Source organism: Mauremys mutica, chromosome 5, assembly GCF_020497125.1.
Source record: "Mauremys mutica isolate MM-2020 ecotype Southern chromosome 5, ASM2049712v1, whole genome shotgun sequence".
Taxonomy (NCBI): Eukaryota; Metazoa; Chordata; order Testudines; family Geoemydidae; genus Mauremys; species Mauremys mutica.
In genome coordinates this window covers 56,809,845-56,836,269 of record NC_059076.1, presented here as the reverse complement: position 1 = coordinate 56,836,269, position 26,425 = coordinate 56,809,845, and the positions used below count along the sequence as shown (strand labels likewise).

At 43.3% G+C, this 26,425-nt stretch overlaps 1 protein-coding gene across 10 annotated transcripts in view; it reads right to left on the bottom strand.

Moving 5' to 3' along the window:
- Nucleotides 1-609: 609 nt before the first annotated feature.
- Nucleotides 610-26,425, bottom strand: part of IL15 (interleukin 15) — a 74,967-nt gene continuing 49,151 nt past the window's right edge. For 4 of the 10 annotated variants that reach the window (XM_045019698.1, XM_045019699.1, XM_045019700.1 and 1 more), the window contains 5 exons: nt 7,856-7,965; nt 4,701-4,797; nt 4,084-4,125; nt 2,822-2,986; nt 621-2,196 (listed from right to left, as the gene is read on the bottom strand). In XM_045019698.1, coding sequence (XP_044875633.1) covers nt 2,071-2,196; nt 2,822-2,986; nt 4,084-4,125; nt 4,701-4,797; nt 7,856-7,965 — 540 coding nt within the window. In that variant the 3' untranslated portion in view covers nt 621-2,070. The other 6 variants (XM_045019701.1, XM_045019702.1, XM_045019704.1 and 3 more) reach the window with 4 other exon arrangements.

Sequence of the window (26,425 nt, the reverse complement as noted above, 5' to 3'; positions counted from 1 at the left end):
ATATAGAACTGAATCCTCCTGGCTTTACTCACACATTCATCTCATTTAAAATCAATGGGATTAGTTGGGTAAGGCAAACAGAATTTGGTCCAGAATGTCATAGCACTTCGAACACAATAAAGCCAGAAAAGAGAGAGCAGGAAATCACAACTAGCTTGGCAAACAGTCTATTGCCTGTCTCTTAATAGTGCAGGGGTGGGCAAACTTTTTGGCCCGAGGGCCACATCAGGGTTGCTCAACTGTATGGAGGGCTGGGTAGGGAAGGCTGTGCCTCCCCAAACAGCCTGGCCCCTGCCCCCATCCACCTCCTCCCACTTCCCGCCCCCTGACTGCCCTCCTCAGAACTCCCAACCCATCCAACCCCCCCTGCTCCTTGTCCCCTGACTGCCCCCTCCCGGGACCCTCTGCCCCTAACTTCCCCCCTGGGATCCCATCCCATTATCCAACCCCCGCTGCTCCCTGTCCCCTGACTGCCCTCCTGACCCATATCCACATCCCTGGCCCCTGACAGGCCCCCCAGGACTCCCACTCCCAACTCTCCCTGTTCCCCATCCCCTGACCACCACCCCAGAACCTCTATCCCATCCAACCATCCCCTCCTCCCTGACTGCCCCCCAGGACTCCCTGCTCCCTTACCCAACCACTCCCCGCACTCCTCGCCCCCTTACCAGCAGCAGGAGCTCACAGCTGCAACACCCAGCCAGAGCCAGCTGCACTCCCCACGCTGCCCAGCGGGAGTGGTGGGCCAGAGCACGGCCCATGTGGCGGCGTGGCTGTGGAGGAGGAGGGACAGCGCGGGTGGGGCCGGGGATTAGGCTCCCTGGCCGGGAGCTCAGGGGCCAGGCAGGATGGTCCCATGGGCTGTAGTTCGCCTACGTCTGTAATAGTGCGTTAAAATTTGACTACGGTAGATGCTTGTGAAATTAAGTATCAGTTTTTGGTAACTTAATTCCCCTTCATCTTTTCATTCTATTCTTTGATGGGGATGACTGTTTCTTGTTAGAAGAATTACTAAAATGTTTTACCATCACTGCATTTTCACTGTACTGCATTATTGTGTGTATCCATTTTATTCACTTCATCAATGAAAGTTATTCAGACAGTTTGAATTTACAGCTGCACAACTGCCTCTTTCAGTCCTGCATTTTTCTGATAATCCAGACTCTGGTTTCCACACACGTAGGCCCTGATTTTGTAAGCTGTTCTATGATAGCAGAGTGCTGTAATTATGTAAAGCCCCACTAAAATCAGTGAGATATTACTTGGCCACAGGGGTCTGTTCACATGGGGCAACTTGCAGGATCAGAACCCTGTTTACTACAGTCACAGCTATATGAGCTACTGGTTCCCACAACTTTACACATGTGGTGATTGCTATGTGGGCTCTCAGCAGGGAACTGAAGTAGGGCTCTCCAGACATGAAAGCATGAGACTGTATAGCCTGAGCTAAAAAGCCAGCTTCTGTAGTTAGGGACTGAGACAGATTCTGATCCTGTGGGGATTGGGTACAGAAGAGGACTCCGAACACATACCTGGTCAGTTATTTATATATATATGTATATATATATATATATTCTCATTTGCACAAGTTAAGCTTTCCTGGAAAATAAAATATTTGCAGTACAAGTTACTATGTTTTCTAAATAGTAGTCAATGACTGAGACATGCAAAGAGCAAATATTTATCTAAAATGTTTATAAAATACACGCAGCAAAGAATCCTGTGGCACCTTATAGACTAACAGACGTTTTGGAGCATGAGCTTTCATGGGTGAATACCCACTTCGTCGGATGCAAGAGTAAAATTTTACATTTACATTTACACATAATTTTACATTTTAATAGCTTCCCAGAAGAAGTAGTAAATTAAAAATAAAAAGGCAAAATAGTCTGTGGCGCAGTTCATAGTTCAGATTATTCTTGGCTATACTTTGCTTTTTTTCTGCCTTTCTGTCTTACAAAGTTTTTAAAATAGCCAAACCATCTGTCTCTCCATCCATCCAATGATTATATTGCTTGAAGTGCCAGCAAAGTTTATGGAGTTTCCCTTAAGCACTTTAAAAAAGAGAGCCTATTTAGGAACGTGCGGTAAAAATTTCAGCTTGTGTTTTGCAAACTCTTCGAAAGTCTCTATAAATTTAATAAAATTTCTTTCTTCGTACTCTTCACATTGTTTGCATGTTATTTTATTCCTGTTCTGCAAAAAAAAAGAAAAAAGAAAAGAAAAAAAAAGGAGAGGGGAAACAGAAGAATAGAAAAATGACAATTCTTTGAATAAAAATTGGTTTGATATTAAAACTGGGGATAGTTGAATTGGTTTTGATAGACAGCCAAATCTTGCTCACTTTCCTCTTACAAGGAATTCCACTGCAGACAATTTCCGCAGGAGCCCTGCTGGAGGCTCCCAAGGAACCTAAGTACTGAAATCTAAGAGGCCTGATTTTTAAACATGAGCTTGTAGAGCTGCCAGTGACTTCAGTGGGAGATGCAAGTGTTCAGTCCCTTTGAAAACCAGGTGATGTATCTTTAGGTGTCTAAATATGGTCCACTCTCTATGAACTTCAGTTTGAAAATGTTGGCCATGGGGTACCAGTTTACACATGCACACACACTAGATGGACCCTCTTAAGTTTTTGTTTTGCTAACATTCTAAAAAACTTTATTCTGAGAAGAGCTAAATTCTGTCTGTGTAAATCAATGTGTGAGTGGATGACTGCCATTCACACCCCCGTCATGCGTATCTGACAGCAGAATTTATCTCAAGCCATTAAATGCACTTTTTTGGGATTGTCCTCTTTCCAGTTATTATAGATGGCACTTACCGGACTGGTCGGTAAACTTGTATTATTTGGTAAATTTGCCTTTACATTTGCCAGCACATTGCGTACAGACTGTTTGATTTTACATCCTTTTCTGATTTCACATTCATGGGAAATCACTTTCAGCTCTAACAAAAAGCATTCCATCACTTGTACTTCGCACTCATCCTGAAAATGAAAAATGTCAATGGCTTTACAATAGAAAAATTAAAGAAATAGGTGCATATGTGGTATATAATTTTGCAAACCAGCAGCTGATTTTGATCTACTGTGTATTTGTTTTGCCATGCAAATGTTTGTAAATATCTACACCTATCATGAAAGTTAATGTGTAGCTTGGTTAAATGACGTTTAAAGGTGGGTCAGGACATAACAGGCTTGGTGAAGAACGTAAATACCAAGATAGGATGGGAATTAATTAGGATATACTTTGGGGTATAATTAAGAATAATGGGATCAAGTTATTATTAATGATACTTAGCTCTGATATCAATTTCCATCCAAAAATCTCAAAGCATTTTTTAAAAAGGGAGTATCACTATCTCTATTTTACAGATGGAAGAAACAGAGATGGATTGATTTTGTCTCAGGTCACACAGCAAGGTCAGTGATAGAGCCAGGAACAGGACCCAGGTGTTCTGATTCCCAAAGCCATGCCTTATCCATGGGACTATATTGCCTCCCTCTTAAAAAACTAAAAGTTTTGGCTATCAAGAAAACCTTCCTGACAGTAACAACCGTCTTCCTAGGAGAGTGCAGAAGCTGCATTGAGGAGATCATTTTAAAATTAGATTGGCTACATGACCTCTCTGATGATTGTGATGTACATTATATCCCCTAAACTGAAATAAATGTGTAAGATAGTTACCTCTAGCTTTGCCATTCCTCCAGTTAGAAACTACCTGAAGGTGGATGCCTATGCAGTTTAGATCTTAACACTATTTTAGAATGCTCTAGCAGAGTGCATAATGTTGGAGAATCATGTTTTCTTTTGACAAAAAGGAAAGTTCTTCCTTTTGATAAAAATCATTTTGTCCTTCCTTTTTAACTGACAAACTTCTATAGCCAATGATTCAGTAGCCATATCTGCTTACAGACATCCTGATTAATACAAATAAAGAATGGAAACTTATTTTTAATGCAAATGATTTGGTTTCAGAAGCTTTGATCAAATTAAACATTGATTGCCTTTAGCTGGTTACTTCAGAAGAAATAAGGATATCACCCTTAGACCAATCTAGGTCAAATTTACAAAATGTACTTACTGGCTTGTCTGTATATGCAGTGTATAAACAGGCATCGATGCTCTAAAAGAAAGATTTGTATATATAAACAATAATTCTTGAGTTTAGGGATAATAAAGTCAATCCTACCAGGGGAATGGCCTAGCTCAGTGCTCAAAGGGTCAATCCTGCAAGGTGCTGAGATCACTGAAGTCACAGCATAAGGCCCTTGTGAGCATGAGATTCCCCAGCACCCCACAGTATGAGGCTCAAAGTAAGAAGCACATTTCTGGAGCTGAGTTCCAGCAGTACTTTCTCAGAAGAAGCCTACTCCCAATTCTTCTCTTCAGAAATACTCTCTTCTTGTTTTATCTGACTAAGAACAAATGCTGCAGAGATTAAAATACAGCATTGAAGGAAATAAAAATTGAAGAAGAAAACACTTAGTTTAAGGGGCTGTAATGCAGGGTCCACCCCAAGTGTCACATATTGTTATCTACCCCCCTGCTTATTCCTGTGCTACAGCATTACATCAGTTCTCTTCTTTCCCTCCCTTCTCCCCCTACTTACTTACTATTTATGCACTGGGCTAGACAACCAACTCCAGGTCTCTTCCTACCCAAATGATTCTATGAAACGTTAATGGTTTGTGAACTTACATCAGATGTGTTTTTAATCTCACGCAAATCAGCTATAACTGCCTCCCATGTTCTTCTTCTTTCAGCTTCTATTCCTGGTAGATATGCACTGATGCAGCTAAAACAAAACAACCACAAAAACAATTAGGATATTTAGTAACATGCACACATCTTTTCTGAAGATAATAATGTAACTAAGACTGGTTGGCAGAAGAGCAGTATCATATTACATATATGCCATATATGCAGGCGTATGTGACAGACTGTGAAGCCCTATGATAAAGTATGGGACCATGAAATATATAGGGAATACTGGTATGAGGGTTTAATCAGCAGGAGTCTGGGATGATCCTCTTACTCAGAAGTGGAAAAACCACAAGTAAATTATGCTAAGCATCATTTTATCTCCTGGTGATAAAATGTCTATCTCACATCATCTTGCATATGCCCATATATATTACTGAAAAACTAATGTTACCAACTTTAAAGAGGGTCCAGCTCCACAGGGCCCAGAGTGAGAGGTTAAAACTATTTAAAGTAAAATACCTAAAATTGTTCTTTCTAGATATAAAAATGTCACAAATTTGAAGTCTCCCAGCTTAGCTTCGTCCAAGGCTAGATTCAAGCTCCGAGTCCCACCGAGGAAGGAATTTCCTCTTCCAAATAGTACAGTGCCTGTTTTTAGCCCTGTGAAGGTGTGGGCTGCTCGATTTTTAAACTGTAACTCTTGATGTATAAAAAGCTGTCACTGGCTCAGGACTGAATTTTGCCTATCTTGAACCTCAGGGAAGAATTCCTTCCACATTGGACTGTAAGAACTTTGGAACAGGGACTTTGTTATATGTGCCTCACTCTCATCCTTTAATTGGCAGCCTCTAGGTATTACAGCAATACAGGTAATATTGGGAGAGGAGGAGGAAATATTTATTTGGCTAGGTGATTTTAACATAAATGACAGTTGTTTTAAGCCGCTCAATGGTTTGAAATAGTCAAATATAATCACAGAGATTGATCAGTGGGCAGGTAATGCAGTCACAGGCATGTGATAAGTACATATGTATAACCTCCTCGTTCAATTTTACCTTCATGTGTAGATTATTGTATACCCCTCTAATTTATTACATGGTTCCCAGTCATAAACATAAACACGTTTTGATGATAATATTGTCCGTGACTGCAAAGCTGTATGATAATTTGCCTTTGTCATGTACCTTTGATTATCCCACGTGGATTCCACCAGAATGACAAATAATATTTCAGATGTTCAATAGGTCAAACAGCTGACAGAATTTAAAAAAAAAAAGACCCTTCACAAAAATGTTTTGGATGAGTGCATTTACACCAGCTACACACACTGGTCTGAGGAGCAAGTTGGAAAAGATGGGCAACCACCTGGGAACATGCCAACAGAATCAAGGAGATGTTGGTTTGGTCACAATGTTATGGACATGTCAAGTATCCTCAGTTTGGGTGCCAATCTTGAAACACCTTAACCTGATTTGCAGAGGCATCCACATGTCCCACTGGTTTTTAACTAAAGCTGTGGGTGCCTCTGAAAATCAGGCCCTTAGGGCTAGATCCATAATCCAAAATTTAGATTCTCAAAACTCCTGCTCAGCTGCCATCTTACCCTAAGGTGCCTAAGTTTCTGCTGGTAAAGTCCCTTATAAAGTACTTAAATAGTCATTGGGCTAAAGCGAGCGAGAGAGAGAGAGAGACTGACTCTATAGTCTAGTGGTTTGGGCACTCACCTGGGAGACACAGGTTCTACTCCCTGCTCCAAAAATAGTAAGCATTTTATACAGAGTGGAACAGCATGAACGGGAGAGATGGAGAGCTCTGCCCTGGAATATCCTATAGTCCAGTGGTTATGACATTCACCTGGGAGGTGGAACACCTGGGTTCAGGTCCCTGCTATAAATCAGGCAGAGTAGGGACTTGACCCCAGGTCTCCCACATCCCAGATGACTGCTCTACACAGCGGAGCTATAAGATATAAGGGGGACTGACAGCAGCACCACCATCTTCACCTGCTGCTGGCTTTTACGAATCCTATTCTTAGCACCTAACTCTCTTCATGCATTGTATAGGGAGCCTGGGCACCTAACTTGGAGCTGTGGATTCTGCTATGTGACAAGGTGCCTAAACTTTAAGCATTGCAATGCCGAATCTAAGGCTTGTCTACATAGCAATTTACTGTGCGGCAAGCCATGGTGTGAATCTACAGTGCACGAGCTTGCCGTGCAGTAACGTCCCATGTGGACACTTACAGCGCAGTGAAAGTCCCGGAGTGCACTTGCTTTACTACTACTTGAAAGTCTAGTACATTAAGCTGCACTCCAACACTTTCACTGCACTGGACGTGACTGTGTGGCAAATAGGTGCACTATAGATTCTTACTGCCTTGCTAACTTGCCATGTTAACCCTTAGTTTCCTTTGTGGATCTAGAGTCTCAAGTTTGGCACCCCAAACTTGGTGGACGTTTTTGAAAATGTGGGCCTCAATCAGAGATGCAACCACTGGGGGTTCGTTTGGGGGAAAAGAGTGGGACATTTCCCTCAAACTCCCAAGCAGGAGGGAGCAATAATGTCTTTGAGCCTGTGGCACAGGGCAGGTAAGGGAAGGCCAGATCCAGCCCTTCTGCTGATTTTGTGTGCAGCAGTGGCAGACTTAGCATTCTTCTCTCGCTCTCCCTCTGGGCTAACCAGCTGAAAGGCAGAGGTGGCACCCAATTCAAACAGCAAGTGGATCCAGAGGAAAGAATCCAGCTTCCTTCCTGTTGTCTACACTTACAGGAAAGGAGAGGAAGAATTCCCTCCCAATGGACCTGGCACAGTGAGAGGACAGAGGACACTCACCAGCCCTCTTCCCAATGAGATGGAGGAAGGTACTGTTGGAATGGGACAAGACAGCCCCTATTAGGGAGACTTGACCCAAAAAAGGAGTAGGGAGTGAGCATGCAGGGCACATAGTGGGGCAAAGGGCACTTGGCATGTGGAGCACAAAGCACTGGTGGGGGAGGAGATTAGGGAATACAGAGCCGGTGAGGAGGGTGTGACATGGAACGTGGGGAATCCAGCTTTGTAAAGTGACTGGAGATCATTGGGAGAAAGATACTGCACAAATACAAATAATTATTTATTTACTAGTTTTGATTTTTTAAAATTATAATTACCAAAGAATGAAGATGGTTATTCCAGTTGCATTATTTAAAAAGCTGAGAAAATGTCTCTTCAGAATAAGATACTGCTGGTAGTGGAGACAAATACTTCTCAGGTGTGTTTTCTGAAAGATAAGATCCAGAAAATAATAAGTTACCTAAATGAGCTGTATGGCACAATTTGACTTTATAGATATTTTTAGTACTGATTTAATTAATCCATTAGGCAAGTCATCTAGTAAAGACAATATTGCGTGTACTGAATATTTTGTAAAGGCCAAACCACTGTGTAGCTTTTTAGGAATAGGTAGTCACTTGCTGGTAGAAAAGCAGATGCCGGGGCACAGCACAAGAAACTGGAATGTGTTCTGGATCATGGTTCCTAGCTTCTTTCATAGTATGGATCACATTTTAATACAGGTATTGTATTAGAGATCACTTGCTTTCCCACTCTTAATTTTGCAGACCACCTCTTGCCCACCCCTTTGCATTCCATAATATCTCTGCAGCATCTACAGCAATTAAATATGTGAAAAAGTAACATTAGCAAAGGCTTTTTTTTTAAATGTTGTACCTTCTTTTAATGCAATTTAGCAGTTGGAAATACGAAGGGGGAGCCAGCTCTCCATGGATCATCAGCAAGTGCTCCATAATTCAGAATTTGGAAACTTTCGTTCTAGACTGAGCCAAAACCACTCTTATGTAGACTGGCACAGTTCAATTATGGAGATGCACCTGTTGGGGATTGGGCCCTATGTTTTATTGCTAATAATAGTCATTTATCTCACAGGGTTATTGTAAGGATTACTTATATTTTGTAAAATTATTTAAACACACAACAATGTTATATAGGGATTAGTAAGTAGTATTTATTGTTTCCAAGATCGAAAGGCTTAGTTAAAATAATATGGCAGTCTGTTGACCACATAACTTTACCTGAAGACAGCTCCAGGTACCTGGAAGCTAGTTATGTAAAATATCCATAACAAACCACAAATAGATAATTTGTACTAAAGTGAGAACATGACAAATAATACTCGTACATGTTTTGATTTTCTTAACTGGTTTAGTATGGAGAATCACTCACAGTAGTGATTCAACTCATCTGAAAAAAAGAGCTTAACCACAGTGAATGGAAATCTCAAAAATCTGAGTATATAACAGGTTGTAAGCCACCAATTAAGTTTGTATGCTAAAACATTAAGTAACAAATTATCTGTCCACTTGTAAGCCTATAATGAGAGAGAAGTACAAGCTTGTGGTTCTTTCAACCAGGATAGACCTACTGTGGTCACACCAACTTTAGTCCGGGTGCTAAATATTATGGAGATGCAGCAGCCTCTCCATTGTTAAGGTTGCAATCAGTTTCTGCTATAACATTTGCTTGGAAAATCGATTTGACCTGAAGGTGGTCACATTTACTCTTAAGGCAAAGGAAAACATTTATGTACAGATTTGGAGAAAATTCTTCAAACTAGTTTTCATTTACATAAAAATATTAGCCATTTTAAAATTTTAATTTTAGACTAAAGTTTCTGTCAGTTTCTATCTCAAAAATGGCCCGTTACTCCTCCTTCAAACTATCTATAAAAAAAATAAAAACTAATATGTTCAGTATAACTGAAAACAAGAGGGTGTCATTAAGCAAATTTTTTTACTGTTTGTTGTGGACAGTTTGGGGCCCAATCTTGCTCTCACTTATGTCAATGGTAATGGGAGTTTTTTATATTGATTTTAGTGGGTGCAGTATTGGGCATTATAAGAGATCTTCCTTAAGCCAAACTCTAGAAGCCCGCAGCTCTGGTAGTGTCAGTTGTTTTACTGGTGATAGCTAGTAAAAGCTAAGTAAAAGTTGCAATCATAATCCCATAATAAGGCTGATTTTGATCTCCCATATAACTTAAAAAAAAATCCAAAACCCAAAAAAGCAACATACCCCAAAATGAAGAAAACTTAAAATCCCCACGTCTTCAAATTTAGGATATGATTTAAAGTTTTATTGGCAACAAAGTTTGTTTAAATTGAGTAAGTAGAGCGATTAAAGTACCTGGTTCAATGTTTCCTTGTGTCCTTTTCCAACAAAATCACACTATGTCACAATTTTAAGCAGTGGTACAAGAGGCAGTATTATTCAAGGTCCAGAATTTAAAAAAAACCCAACCTTTAGAAATTGCCATTATTTTAAAATGGCAATGGTGAAACTGCCAGAGTGGGAAAACCACTCATAGAGATGGAGAATATTTTCATCATTGACTTCTCACCCATCCAGGACTACTTTTCAAAAGGAAATTCCAGGATGTGGTAAAATTACCCTTTTGCTTGCATTCCACGCCAAAAAGCCCTTTTTTTATATTTGATACGAATATGGTTGCTTATTATGTGGTCATCATATCTGGACTAATTCATTTCTTTGTTTTCAAGTGCTTGGGTTTTGTAAATATAGTAGGTAACTACATTATTCTCACTTAACAACCTTAACTGATTTTTGAAATAAAACATTTGGGTTTTGAATAGATAGTGATTTTCTAATGCCTCTAAAAATGGGGGGAGAGGGGTAGGGAAGAGAAGCTCCATGCACACTTTCACAGGTGTTTTATGGTCTCATCAAGTTTTCATAAATTTACAGCATATCCAGTTAGAAAGTGCCTCCTAGATCATCTAGTCCAATGCAGGATCATTTTGTATACCAATTTATTAATTATTTTATCGTAACTATTTCTGAGCAACATTATTGATGGTAAGTCAACTACAGACTTTGATAAAATATTCTTTTGGCTTGAACTCACTGTTGCAATTTAAAATTTCCCCTTTGCCACTTTCAGGTTTTCATTTCTGGTTCCCCCTAAACCAGTAGCCAATTCATCGCTCTCTTGTTCTATGTTATTATCTTTCTACTACATTTGTCTTATTTTTGGATAAAATAAAAATAGGGATCGCTGAACTGGGGACTCTACAAGTAAAAGTGAAGGAATAAATTATATTTAAATATTTTGTTTTTCACTATGCTGTACTTACTGGTAACCACATATAGTGGCATTGTCAAAACGTTTAAAACAAAATGAACTCTATAGTAAATATAGATGGGTGCTGCCAAAAAAACCTTCTAAATATGACACAAGCAAACTATTCATTTGAAAAATGTCTTTATTAAACTGCTTTCTAATCATGAAGTTAAAATGAAACACTTAAAATTACTACCAGAGTAAAATCTAAGCTACAGTAGTAGTCTTTCTTCTCTGGGGACCTAATCATAATCCCATATAAGTCAGTCAATGAAAAAATTCCCCTTGACTTTAATGCTGCAAGCCATAATTTTGCTAACTTTGTTGTCATAAAGACTTGAAGTTAAGTTAGAAACAAGAAAGATTATAGCTACATAAATTATTTATGTTTTACACTAGGGAAGCGAAGGTTACAAGTTTGTGTCTATCAAACCATCTTTCAAACTACTTCATCGAGATTTACTCACAAATCTCTCTAGGCATTTCTAAGATGCTGTGGCCCAAATTTTTAAAGATATTTAGGCACTGCGGTACTCAATGATAGATAACTGATGTAGGAGCCTAAATCTTATTTTCTAAAGGGATTTTGGATCAAAGATCCCATGGACAGTCAATGGCATTTTTATATCAATATGCTATTGTTTATATCCAAGAGAAATGTCACTATACTATCCTGTGATAACTTTTATTGAGGGAAGGTCTACAAGAAGGTGAGGAATCTTACATTTTGCTCTAAAAGTAGCAAGATTTGGTTCATCCTTGTCTCCTGTAGCAGATAGCCTTCCACTGAGTGAATTCTGGGCTCCCAAGTTTCAATGTGGACTGTGTCAAGTGGAAACATCCCCACTGATGGCAGTGTTATCATGGCCTGAAGAATGAAGTGGTTTCTGAGATAGCTAGGCCGTTGCCTAAAGAATGCTGGAAAGAGTAAGGCCTTGAAAAGGTACTGGAACTAGAGATGGACTGTAGCACATGAAGCAGCCATGTGATATGTTGTCTCTCTCCTACCCACAAGGCAAGCCTCTCTGTGCTGAATGAAATAGTTTCTGGGAACCCTGGAGGTGATGAATGTGTGGCTAGGCCATACCCAAAAGAAATGCTGAAGATAGAGAAAAGCATTTTCATGTATTGCTATTCCAGTGCCTAGATAGGAGCAAGGAATAGCACCTCATCTAAAATCAGTTTGTGGATGATCTAGCTTTCATTGATCAGCATGATGCCAAATTCCAGGTTGCTGAACCCTGTTACCTAGGCTACTGGTCATCACCTACAATAGATGTGGTCTGTGGATGGGTAAGTAGACACTGGGCACTAGCCTCTATTTACAGTCCACTATGCCTGTCACTGCTTGGGACAAGGAGGTTAGGGTTTCTGGAGTGCCAGTCCACAGACTTTTTTGACTCCTTTTCCCACTTACATGGAATCAGAAGTGTCCATGATTCTTTGCCACTCCTTCTGGTCCCTGGCACAGGTTTGTAGGTCTTCGTATGCCAGCCCTTTCCTCTTCAAACCTCTCTTGACAGAGTCTTTCCATTGTATCCTTGGTCTTCCATATCATTTCTTGCTGTCCTCTTCCACCCATGGTTTCTTTGCTGGTTGTTCTTCTTCCGTTCTTATCACATGTCCAGCCCATCCATCACTGAGAGTCCCACATTCATTTTCCCCCAATTTCTTCCATGAATGCTCTGTCTACCCTCTGCTTGCCTGCCATTCACCTCAGAGTACTTTCTACTACCCGCATCTTTTCTTCCATTTCCGTAAGACCCACCATTTCCAAATGATAGAGCAGGCAGGGACACACACACACACGCACCATCCACTATTCCTTTTAGTTTGTTACTTAATTGTTGGTCCCATGGTACTCCTGCTACCTCTTTCACTGCCACCCATGTACACTGGGTTCATCCCTTCACTTCTCCAGATCTCTCAATAATGGCACTAAAGTTACTTCCTAAGTACACAAATTGTCTTCTGATTCAGTGTCTCTCCTGAAACTTCAATTAACAGCTCTTCTTCCACCTTCCCTACTTGCATAACTTCAGTTGCAGAGATGTAGTAATCTGCCAGTTTCCAAACATCTCTCAGGGCTACCAAGAATAACTCTGGGGAGCTCAGTCTTCTCATTCAGTTATTCCACCCTGTTAGAATCCAAACAGTCCAAAGATGAAGGGTCTTTCCCTGAATCCATACTTACAGCTTCTCCTCATAGAAAACAAGCTGACAGGGTCACTACCCACATGGGCTCTTCCTTTGATGATGGAGAGTGAGGAATGCATCTGACCGCTAATCATCACAAACAATGACCAGTTGCTCTGAAATTAGCACTTTAACAGAAAAGTTCATTTCCATTCACAAGGCTTCTTTCTCATTTGATGGGTTATTTAGTTACAGAGGTATACACAATGTAACTCTTTGCTACTACATTATAATGGGATATAGTAAGTAACCTTCCATTAGTTTTCATGAAATTTAAATACCAAATACACTTTTATACATTTAACTATCACTTTCATCTATACTAATACACAAGTAAATTGGTGTGGGACTTTGGCATGAGATGGCACCTGTTCTGCCAGCATCACAGTATTATCCAGGAAAAACAGGAGCAACAAATAGAAACTTTGCTTAGGTCTCTGAAGATGGGAGAACTAGACTGTGTGGCAACTATGGTTTCCGCAGTTAAAGAGAGACAAGAGAGGACAAAAGGAACTACAGACCACCATGCAACTAACTGATTTATAGAGCAGTGTTTTGGGGGGAGGGAGAAAGGCATAAGGGAGGGGAAGAGAGAGAGGACTCATGAGTTCATGACTAAAATAGCTTGAGTAATCAGTCACAGTGAGGCTTGTGTACATTTCATTGAGCTTGGATTAATAATGCAAACGTTTTCTAAATACAAAAATAACTAGCATGATCTGACCTAGGGGTTACGTTGCCTTAGTTACCTGTCATACATACACTCCTACAATCCCGCAATCACTCACACTAGCAGGTCAAATATTGAATATTTTGTTGTTTGATATTTTGATATCCTGGTAACCAATACTCAATAGGATCGCCAACAGGAAACCAAGATATAATCAATCAGAAATGAAGTTTAAAGCTTACTGCATCTTGAAAAGTAGGCTGTCAAACACATAGAGAGATTTGAGCACAGGAACGGATTTTTCTGCTTGTAAAAGATGTCACATCAACAGCATGGAAGTTAGAAATCATCAATCCACGGAACAGGTATAATATGGGCAGCAGCAGAGCAATCGTCTACACCTTGACCAGCCAATATGCCTCAGCTTTGACAGACCACTCAGCCCAGTGATTTGTAATGAAGTCACATGCTGATCAGAGGGTCCCCTGGATAATTTGAATAGGGGGCGAGAGGGCTACAGTTACATTTCCCGAAGTTGTGAAGTGAGGCAGCAGTTTATGAGCTTTAAAAAGAACAAGTCACATAATCTGTGACCCCCACCCTCACCGCGGTGATAATGTTACAGGCTTGAGTGTAATTTACCTTATTTTGGGACTAATTGGCCTCCAGAATGAAGGAGCATAAGGTGGCTCTAAACTACTTTTGTTCCCTCCTGCCCTAATCAGGTCCTGTAATTTGAAACCTGAGGTTGCCTAGACCTAAGGACCTGCCCCTGTATGGAATCGATCATGGGTGAGGAAGTTACAGAACATGATACAACAATACCTTTTCAGAATTATAAATCTAAACTTTTAAAAACCCACCTCCATCATATATGGCTTTGTCTTCACTAGAAAAAATTCATTGTGAATCATAATCATAAATTTGCTTGTTAATACAGACACCAACACTCCATAGTGATGCCCCAGCATCGGGCAGCCACCACACCCTGTCTTGTTTTTTTGGTTATGCAAGATGTCTTCAGTGAAAGGAGCAGATACAATCAATCATAACAATGTATAGATGATGGCCCACCAGCAGGGGCGGCTCTAGACATTTCGCCGCCCCAAGCACGGCATCATGCCGCGGGGGGCACTCTGCCACTTGCCAGTCCCGCAGCTCCGGTGGACCTCCCGCAGGCATGCCTGCGGAGGGTCCGCTGGTCCCGCGGCTTCAGTGGAGCTGCGGGACCGGTGGACCTCCCGCAGGCATGCCTGCAGAGGGTCCGCTGGTCCCGCGGCTTCAGTGGAGCTGCGGGAACAGCGGACCCTCCGCAGGCATGCCGCCAAAGGCACCCTGCCTGCCGCCCTCCCGGCGACCGGCAGAGCGCCCCCCGCGGCATGCCGCCCCAAGCATGCACTTGGCGTGCTGGGGCCTGGAGCCGCCCCTGCCCACCAGTCTCATCTCACAAGTCCCCAGAGCACCCAATCCTGTGTCCTATCTTGCAATCTACCTGTGCTCTGTCTCCTGACTGCAAGTTACTGACCTTCATATAGTTCTACTCAGTGTCCTTGGCCCTACATTGCAATACCTTCAGCTTCGGTCATGTATGGTATCCAATACACCAGTGAGAGGACTGCCCAGAAAGAAGACCATGTATCAGGATGCAGCCACTCAGCTAGTAGCCAATACCAAACTCTCGGTCAACCTTTGGGCCAAAGGAAGCAAAACCCCTGACTTTGGGACCCAGAGAGGAATGCCCAAAAGTATGAAACATAGCTTTGGAAATTGCTGGCCAGTCATGGATCAACCATAGAGGACAACAGTGAAGGGAAAATATAAAGGTGCTCAGGGTGAGCTACAGCAGGGCTAAGAAAAGCAATTCCAAATCTGGTGCTGCCCCAAAAGTGTATCCTATGCAGATTGTCAAGCTGTCTGGAGAGGTCCACAATCGTGAGTGCCAACCTCAGGACAGACTGTCAAAAAGCAGGGCAGACACCCCAAACTGCTGGTATGTTCTATTAGATTTCACCAACCCAGTAAAAAATGTGAACTCCTGGATGACTGTAACAGCCTTATCATGGAGTCACAGACAGTCCCCTTGGGCATTCCAGTCTCTCTTGCCACCTAGACAAGCTCGACTTAGTGATAAATGGTCACTTACACCAAAAATCACGAAGATTCACGTTGCTCCCAGTCTCAAGAGCCCAGTCACTTCTCCCAGATCAATTTGTATCTCACACCAAAGACAATGCCGGTAGCCTTAGTTTTGGTAGTCCTAGGGAACCATTCCTCCTATCTGAGTTCACAAGTTCAGAGCAGGCATTTTTATAATTATAAAGCAAAACTTTAATATTAACCTTATAGCATGAGATACAGACATTACAAGTAAGATCAGTGCACACAGCAAATGACAAGACTTTTTTAGAGTCTCAACACATCCTTACAAGTCTAACACCTACCTTGAACATTGCTAAGATGGGTGAGCTTGTCTGGTTTCCGGCTATGAATTTGTCAGTGCTCAGCTGAGGCCTACAGATTGGCAAGAGTCGGCACCTGGTTTACCAGCATCACATAGGTGTCCATGAATCTGTAATGGTGGTCCACAGAGGCCTGCATAAGGACAGAGTAGTATCTTTTCCTGTTAATGTACTCACTTGCTCCAAATGGAAGGCATACAATGGGTGTATGTGTGCCAGCAATATTACCTGCGCAATCCAGGAATCCCATCTGTTAAAAACCCATAATATTACAGGGATGCAGGATTGCAGTAGCATGATAATTGCCTTGCAAACCTCCACAACTACTGTGCCAACCCCAGATTACCACAGATATCTAATCAACGTCCACCGGATGATAGCAACACGCATCTGGACCATTACTGCATCTCTCTCATTTGACTGCCGTGGTGCTCAAGTGCCAGCATGAGCTCCTCACACAGCTCCAGGAAAGTTACTTTCCCTATATGAAAGTTCTGGGTCCGCTGCTAGTCATCCCACATTTCCATCACAATGTAGTCCCAACATTCTGTGTGTGGTTCTGGTCCAGAAGTGGCAGTCTGTGTAGCAGACTGTTTTGACCCGAGTGGTTAGCCAATATTCAGGGCCTTGCGAGTTGTTTCCTTTTGGGGAGAAAATGATGTTGTGGTATTTCTTTGATGCAGTCCTGTTTATTTATAAAGAATATCCTATTTCCCTGAACATGATAGGAAACAAACAGCCAGAGAAAGTTTCTTTGCTCACAGTTCCAAGTCTCTTTCCAGATAGCATTTTACCTGAAAGCTCTCTCTCATAGCATGACCCTGAGAAAAAGCTGGAAGTGCTTCTCTGTCTATCAAGCTTTCTTGCTGCCTTCTCTGTATGCTTTTGTGGTGTTTTGCTGCTTCTCACTCACACACGCACTCACACAGCTCCAGCAAACAGTGTTTTGCATTTGCATTCAGTCCCCAGGAAAAACCTTCAGATCAGCTGGTTCCACTCCTACTCCAACTGTGCATGCAGCCTGTGTTTTGGGTGGTGGCTCCTATTGTTCCAGCTGTCTATTCCATAAAGGAGAGCTCAATTACTTTGTGCATTTATTCTGAATGAAGGGTGGCTGTTACTCCCACCAACTTCAGTGAGGTTTCACTCAGCCTCTAGCATAAGATAGCATCAGCTGAGACATTGCCTCCATGTCCACATGGTACTGACCGTGTCTCCACCTTCTTGTACCAGCAACCTGCCATTGTGGTCTGTTCCAGGGCAAAAAGCTGTCCCTTTAAATACTCTCTGCTGTCTCTTGGCAGCAGCTTCTGCAGAGGCATGTCAAAGATACATTACCTCCATACAAGCAACAGCTATTGGTCTCAGCTGGACAAGCTGGACCCATCATTTAGAGGACAAGGAAGTAACTGCACACCAGCTTGGGTCATGCCAGGAAATGAATTTCCTGAGCCTTCAACATTTTCAGCTCACAATTCCCAGAAGGAACAGTCTATTCTTGCTTTCGCAGGGCACTGTGGGACAGACACGTTGTCCCACAATGCCCTGAGAAAGCAAGCACAGAAGGATGCAGTGAGTTGTGGTGCTATGAATAGGGATGCACAAAGAGTGGAACAGAGGGCTCAGGCTCCCGCGGCCTGTAGATGGCAGAGGCAGCAATGGGAAGCAGAGGCCCCTTGGCATGTCTGAGCATGAGGGAGTGGGCGCAGCCACCGAGGTGTGGAGTGGCAGCCTCCCCCAGGGGCTCCAGACCTGCTAGTCCCATCCTGCCTGAGCAGCCAGGGCTTGAACCACCTAGGTCCAGGAATCATGGACCCAGGGCTTCCCCTCCCTTGCAGGAGAGTGAACAGTGATCAGGGTGACTCCCCCTGCCCCATGTGACCTGGGAACTTCTGATGTCATGATTCCTGAAGCTGGGGGCACAGGCCCTTGCAGCCTGGGCAAGGCAGGGGCTGACCGGCCCTGCGGCAGCTACAGCTGGGCTTGGGGCCCCAGGGGTGACCCTCTACCCCCCACCCTGGAGGCTGGGCCTGCTCCCATAGCTATGCCAAGCTCAGACTGACACCCTATGAGGCAGTGGAACCAGGGTGGTAGTAGCGGGGGCTAATGCCCCACAATGGAAATATTGTAGGTGGCTGTAACAGGCCGGTGTGGCTCCCCTCCTCCCCTGGGACGGTTGAGCCCCGGACACCAGAAGGGGCTGGGCTACAGAGCAATGAGCCCGCCCCTCAGAGGGTCAGGCGGCGACCCGGAAGCATAAAAGCCGGCCATCAGAGCTCAGTTGGAGCCCAGCCACCGCCGGGAGCAGACCAGCCCGAGAGAGCTCGGGACTGGGAAGCCACTGGAGCCCCGAGCAGTTCCCCAGACTGGCCGGAGCTTCCCCTCGCTCGCTACTGGGAGGACCCGCCGGAGCTTCCCCGCGCCACATACGAGGAGGAGCCACCAGAGACTTCCCCGCTCCCATGTTGTTACCCCGAGGAACCCCCGGAGCAGATTTGGCCGGACTTCCCCGAGGAACTTCCGGATCTACCCCCCAGCCCGGGCTGCGAGGAGCCCATGCTGTCGGACTTCCCGGGAGCAGACGCCGCGGACCAGGTAGGCCCCGAGGGGGAAATTGGAAGTGGCCCGGGGGCAGCTGACCTCAGTCAGGCTGCTGATCAAACAATGCCCATGTCAGTGTGTTGCGGTCAGGATCCCCACTGACCGTCAGTGGTCATAGCTGCTGCCTAGGGCCCTGGGCCAGGACGCAGTGGAGTGGGTGGGCCTGCGTCCCCCCTGCCACCCCACTTGCGGGTGGCAGTTTTCCCCCTCACCCCAGTGCTCAGCCCCTGCACCTACGGGCCTGAGGCCTAATTGTTGTTGCCCTGCCCTAATCCAGGGCCTGGGCCTTCCTAAACTGTCTGCTGCTCAGCCCCTGTCACAAAGGGCCTGAGCCCCCTGAACTGTTTGCTGCTCAGCCCCTGCCACAAAGGGCCTGAGCCCCCTGAACTGTATTATTGCTCAGCCTTGCAGCAGAAGGCCTGGGTCCTAACTGACTCTTGTCTTATTGCTCAGCCTGCAGCCGAAGGCCTGAGCCCTAATTGGCTCTGGTAGTGTGGCTCAGCCTTAAAGGAGCCGGGCAGAACCCTCGTGGGGACGACGGGCTGGTGTGGCTCCCCTCCTCCCCATGGAGGGTTGAGCCCCGGACCCACACGTTTACAGTGGCCAATCTGTGCTTCTGTCCCTGTGTGGTGTTCCCTGTAAACTGCGTGTATGCATGGGGGGTGAAAACAAGTGGTACCCAGAGGGCATGGAGCATCTGCCGTGGCACCTGCCGGTCTGTAGACCATTTGATCTGGGCCCTTTCCATAGCAAAATTCTGGTTGCACCTCTGGCTATGAACCTCGGGATAGGTACCCAGAAACCTCTGTATTTCTCATGACTGGATACAGCACCACTGTGGATGTGACAACAGGCATATGAAATTTGACTGCTGTTCTGCAGTGTGGTCACATTGTATCAAGGAAAGGTAGAGCAAGATGACTTGTTGAGGTTAGGATGCACTGCAAACAATGCCTGTGAAAACTTTATTATATTAAACCAAGACACTAAAGTCAGATATGCAAGCAGTATAGTTCAGAATGGAAGCAGAGACTCCAGTGGAGCTATGCCAATTTACACTCACTGATGCTCTGGGAATAATCTACTGAGGGAGCAAAGAAAAATGAAGCATCAAGTGTGTTAAAATGCATTGCAAACCACAAACCAAAGAACCTAGTGGCCTCTTTTTTAATTTCTTTGGCATTTCCCAACAGAAAGCCCAAGCAGACTATGGGACGGAAAGAATTTCCAATCTTAGTTAGCTCCCCACTCACATCTATCACAGAACTCAGCAATAAGAAGAAGAATCATCCTTAGTTACTCATCTTAGAAAACAGGAGCTGCAAAGAATTCCCTGCTCTATGCAGATAAACACCCAAGATTTCAAATAATTGGTGTAGAATGCAGCAAAAGATGAAATGTCAATGTGAACAGCTCTTCTCTCTGACACATAAGTTTACAATGCTAGAAGCAACAGAGAAATTATTATTATTAGGGTTGGTTTCTTTAACTCCTACAGATGATGGTTATGGTTTATTACCTGGCTAGCAAGCCAAGAATACATAAAGTAATGTAAAGCTTTCTGTCTGCAAATTAAGCAGGACCAAATCAATACGCAAGTATATTAAGCTGAATGGTAGCATCGGAGCTCTGTCAGGAATACTGTCACTTACATTGTTATACAGGTTATGGCACAATGTTCACAACTTTTCTTTAAGACACAGTATGATGAGTCCTGTGGCCAATATTTTCACCGAGACAAAGTCATTTATAAAAGACTGAGAAAATAAGTTCACAAATGTTGAAAGAGGTATAGAATAAAAGGATGATTAATCCTGAAAAAACACAAGTAATCCTCTTGATATTTTTCTGTCACACACCTGTGGAGAACAATACTTTGACAGAAAATAAGTAGGGCTGTTACTTAATCACAGTTAATGCTTGTGATTATTTGAAACCAAAATTAACGTGTTAATTGTATATCTCTAGGTGATGCATCGGTGGTGGAGGGCCGAAGCCCAGTCCAGAACTCTGCGGGCGTTGAGGGGGGGGGCAGAAGCCCCAGCCCGAAGTTCAAGAGGCGGGGGGGGAGGGTGCTGAAGCCCTGAACCGAACTGTAGCCCCACACCCTGAGCCCCAGGAGGGGCTGAAGCCCAGAGCCCTGTGTCCTGAGGGGGGAGTTGAAGCCCAGGGTCCAGAGCCTAGCACTGCTGGGGGGGCTGACACTTGGAGCCCTGCACTCCAAGAGGGGCTGAAGACCTGAGCCCCAAGCAGGGCTGAAGCCCAGGGCCCTCAGCCCTGAGCCTACATTTGAAAATATAGAAAATCTCCAAAATATTTAAATAAATGTTATTGTTTAACAGTGCGAATAAAACGGTGATTAATTTTTTAAATCACTTGACAGCCCTAAAAATAAGTATAACCGTTCATAATGTTATTGGCCTACACTCTTTGCTGGCATCCTTTCATTGATTCAACATACAAAAATGTTTGAACCAGAAGCAACAGACTTAAGCATGTGTGACACTCTGTACCCCAAAGCAACACCCTGGCACCCCCACATCTATCATGGTGATATAATTATGATGTGTTTTGTACAAAGTATGCTTTGTGAAGGACCATTTTAAACGTCTTAATCTGTTGAACATTAATATCCTGTTAAGTTGTATGTGCTATCATTGTATGTGTAGTTATGAAGTTTTGCTATGTATGTCTTATTGAAATATGTTGTGAGGTTGGGAAACCCACAAGTAGCTTTTCAGGTACAACAAGGAAGAAGCCAGACAGTGCTGATGGCCCATTGAGGGGAATACACACTCTCAGAGATAGCACGTATACAATGGAGGCTGTTTGACTCATGTCATAGCGAAGGATCTTTCCAGGAAGCTGGAAGAAGCTATAAAAGGGGTGTCACAGGCCCACGGCTCCCAACCTTAGGGGGGGTCCCATGGGGAGGCAGATCAGCATTGTATGTTGCTAAGGCGGTTGCAAGCATCGCAAAGCATTTTAGGGGAGGGTCAAAAGTGTAAGTAAGTGTGAAATGGAAAAGTCCTTTGCAGGTTGTGAGAGGCCAGAGGGGGGAAAAGAAAGAGAGCAGAGAACGGGTTAACTCAATGGTGTAGTTGGCTAGCTCAGTCCGATAATAAAACGCTACACTGGCCCCAGTCCAAGGTCACGGCGCCAGACGAGAAATCTGCAGCACTAATCTCTCACTCAGCCACAGACAGCCATAAAAAAAAAAAAGTACCCTGAACCAGGGCTGCAGAGAGAAAAAACACAGGCGAGACAACGAGGCAGGGGAGGGGCAGAGCTGTGCGTCCCTGGAACTGGTGTGTTTTGGGAAAGTTGAGGAGACCACAGAAAGCTGGTTTGGACTGGTACAAAGAACACCAGAAACAGAGGTCACGGAACAAAACACCCCAAAGGAACCTTGGACTTAAAAACCCTCCCGAGGGCTGGAGCAATTTGAAGGTTACAATGGCCCCTGCACGACCTGGGCCCAGGACAGATCTCCCGTCCACACTTCCCCCTCTTCTTCTTATGTTACACGCAGGCTTGGCCAGCCTCGGATAGAGTGTGTGTGAGTATGAAAATGGCTTAGGGCTTGGGGCACTAATGCTTTCTTCTTTCCTCTGAGTGACGTGGGGAGCACTCATAACTCTCCGCTGTTATTTTATTATTTTATTAATATAGTGCTTTTATCCAAAGCGCTTTACAATAGTTAGCTAACGGTACAAACAACATTTGGAAAGATCACTAAGTGGTCCGCCAAGACCCTCCGCAATTTTCAAGTGGTCCGCGAAAAAAAAAGTTTGAGAGCCACTGATCTAGCAAATAAAGGTATAACATAAACTAATGGCTGCAAGTAGAAGCTAGCAAATTTAGACTGGTAATAAGGCATACATTTTTAACAGTGAGAGTAATTAACCATCGGAACAATATACCACTGACCATTTTTAGATCAAGATTGGATGTTTTCCTAAAAGATATGTTCTAGGAATTACTTTGAGGAAGTTCCATGGCCTATGATGTACAGGAGGTTAGACTACATGATCACAATGGCCCCTTCCAGCCTATGAATCCCTAATTAGATGCTTATTTCCTCTGCTTAGCACAAGCCTCCTCTGCACCACTCGCTACCCCTCTCTCCATAACTAGCACTTTTATGCCGTCTTCCATGCTGGATTATTTGATTGGAATTGACTCCCTCCTGGTGCACCAAGCCCTGTCTCTCTCTGTTCAAATCCCTGCTCGAGGGATTTGTACTACTTCTGTGAAACCATGTAATGATAGTTCTCCAAAGATAATTTTAAAATTCATGAGCCTCAAACTGCTTTGAGACTGAACTTTCCACTCTCTGATTATCTTGTGAATCGTGTGTCTGAACTGCATTGTCTGTTGAAATAGAGTGAAGGCTCCCGGAGTCATGGGACATGTTTTCTTCTACAGTATGCATTGTTCAATACCCAGCACAATGACTGGGCTCATCAAAGAATAAAGAAAAGGAAGGAAATGGAACAAAGAGATGAGCATGAGAGAAACTGGTACTTTAGGAAGAAGGAATGCAATAAATGAACAAAATCAAAGAGTAATGTAGACATGATAAAGAAGGAGTGAAAGAGGTTAAATAAGTTTTGTAGTATTATATGAAAAGATGGTATATGATTATTAATTGTTAGTCAAAAGAAATCCAAAATAAGATTTCAGAAGTATTTTATTTCAAACATTTTATTTTCCTATTACTGATTAGCAGCAAAGCTATGAGTGAGTTATAAATGTCATCCCAAATGAGGGCTGACAAAATATTTTTATTACGTCGTACCACCGTATCTATCCATATTTCTAAGAAAAGACAAAGACATTTTTTAAAATTGGTAATTTTCATAACTGTGTGCCTGTGAAGCAAGGCTGCCTGAACCCCAAGCCATGAAGCACTTAAGCACTTGTTAACTTTAAGCAGGTGTGTAGTGCTAAAGTTGAACATGTACTTAAGTTCTATGCTGGATCAGGGCCTTAGTTGCTATTATTGCCAATTACAAGGGGCTTGAAATGACAGGCGTAGTCTGACTCATGAATTTTGTACATTTCTAAATAGACAGAAACCTCTACTTAGAGATAATAGCATCAAGGACTTAGAATTCAGTATCTCGGAACCTTACAGGGTTAGAAGGGAATCTTCCTCTTCCAGTGGTGTAAAGCCCCCATTTCTAGTTCTGATGCCATCAAATCACTTTATGCATTCACATCTATACACATACAGGTCTGAATATTGTCCATCCTACTCCCATACCAATGTAATTTTGCATCTGCATGTTGGTGATTGGGATTATACATGGGGAAGGAACAAGTAAAAGTTCCTTTCTTGGGTTGTTTTAAAAAATGGTGGGAATTTGAAGCTACTTAGAGGAGTTGGAATGTGTCATGATGCAGATGGATTAGTTGACAGAATACAAGTATAGGGAACAAAGTTGCATAGATTATACCCTCTCTGGGGGCAAGAACTGGCTCTTTGTTATATGTTTGTACTCTCTGTAGCATGATGGAACCCTGGCCTCTAGGCACTACCATAATACAAATAAGTACACCTTTACCCCGATATAACGCGAACTGATATAACACGAATTCTGATATAACGCGGTAAAGCAGTGCTCCGGTGGATCAAAGCAAGTTCAATATAACGCGTTTTCACCTATAACGTGGTAAGATTTTTGGCTCCCAAGGACAGCGTTATATCGGGGTAGAGGTGTAATAATAATGCTAATTGCAGTTTTCACAGGGTATTACTATAACATGTGGTTATAAAGACATAAACGTATGCCTATTATTCTTCCCTCTCATTCATCAGTTGGTCTCATGAACAGCAGGATCAGATCATTCTTTAGTTCTCTGGGCCAGTTGGTAAACATGGAAAGGAGCGTTTTCCTCTCTCTCTCTCACCCACCTCAAAAGTCGTCCCAGCTACAGAGCTGATATGCTCTTGCTGGGGGACAATGTCTGCTTCTGTTGAAAGGGTAGAAAAAGTGGAATCTTTAATGAAAGAGATAATGTGATGATATATATGGGCCTGTTTGGCCTGATAGTCTCATGCCATGCTTTGGACCCTGTTCTTCACTTGGCCCCTTCAGCAATTGATTTTCACCACCACAGCCGCGAGAAGATGTTGCTCCTCTCCCTCCCACAGCAAATAAGTAAGACTTGGTGCGGCTCCAGCAGCAATTTTGTCCAGTGAACTCGTAAACAGAATCCTGTGAGCGTGAGCCTGTCAGACTGGTAAGTCGATAGGAAAGGGTGTCAGAAGGGAAATAAAATATATGTAAACATATACACACGCATACAGAGTATACATACAGATCAGAATATGGGAGAAAGTAATCAGAAACCACAATAGTGTTATTTTATGTTCAGTGTAAGCACAAGAGTAACTCTTACAGATCAATCAAGTCTATTAGACTAACACATCACTTTGAAAGTGAACTGAGTCTCTAAATGCTGCACCAGTGGCCTCAGACCAAGTCTGGTTACACTAGTCCATGAATAGCATTCTTGACTGGTGTAAATTGGTACAACTCCATTGACATAAGTGGAGTTTTGCCCATTTACGCCAGCAAGAGAATCTGGCCCTTTGTTATTTCCTTGTACTCTATAAATCCATCAAGGTCAAATGAAGTCCCCATTGGTCCCAGATAGACATATTATGTTGTAAGCATACTTTGCTGCTGTTATGATAATAATTTATGAAATTTGGTTTTGGTGGAAATTTTCAAATTCATGTCTATCATGGACAATACACATGGGTGGTATCCCATTTAGGAGGTCATAGGGCCATTACTGCTTGATTTTTTTTCCCAAAGAGCTTTGCTGTACTCAGCTTAACCGCATGCAGACGGGCACCTTCAGCTCTGAAGCCCAGTCAAATGGGGTGCATTTAAGACTTGAAGACACTTGGCTGAATGTAGCTAAAATGAAAACAGCAGTGAAGATTCAAAGGAAAAGCCAGCACAGATAGGGACAATATCCTGTTCAGAGTACCCAACCTGCCAACCCTTCTCAGCAATAGACGAATTTCCTTATGCAAATATTTGCGGGGCTTTTTACTGAACGCATATCAATGCATCATATTGGAAACATACTATTAATAAATCCTAGTGGCATCCCAGCCCATTTGTGTCACTGTGGCAGCTCAAAGGGGCCTAAAAGCAGCCAGATCTGTTCAGCTAAAAATTCTCCTGGTATTTTGAAACTTTCAGCTGCTGTGCCCAGGTGCTATGCCCTGCTCTCTTGTTGGCTGCACCAGGAGGGGCATGCTGGGGGCTGGAGGGGCATGGCTAGAGCTGCTGTGTTCAGACCATCCCATGCCGGTGTGTGGTCCCTGAGTATTGTTGCCAGTTGGCATGGGTTACAGCAGCCCCCAGGATTCCCTAGCCTAAACTAGGCTGATATTGGCACAGAGTGGCACTGATGATCAGGGAGCCATAACAGGCTCCCTAAAGCTCCCCGACCTCAGCTGCCCCAACCAGAAGCTCTGTGCAGCACAGAATTTGAGCATAAAAAAGAATTACACCTTTCTCTACTAACACACACAGACTCTACCACTATTTGTTAAACGGAGTCTAGTTTCAGCTCAAATTGTCAGTTTTTCTCTAGAGCTCCTGCAAGCTCGAAGGCTAATGTGTAATTT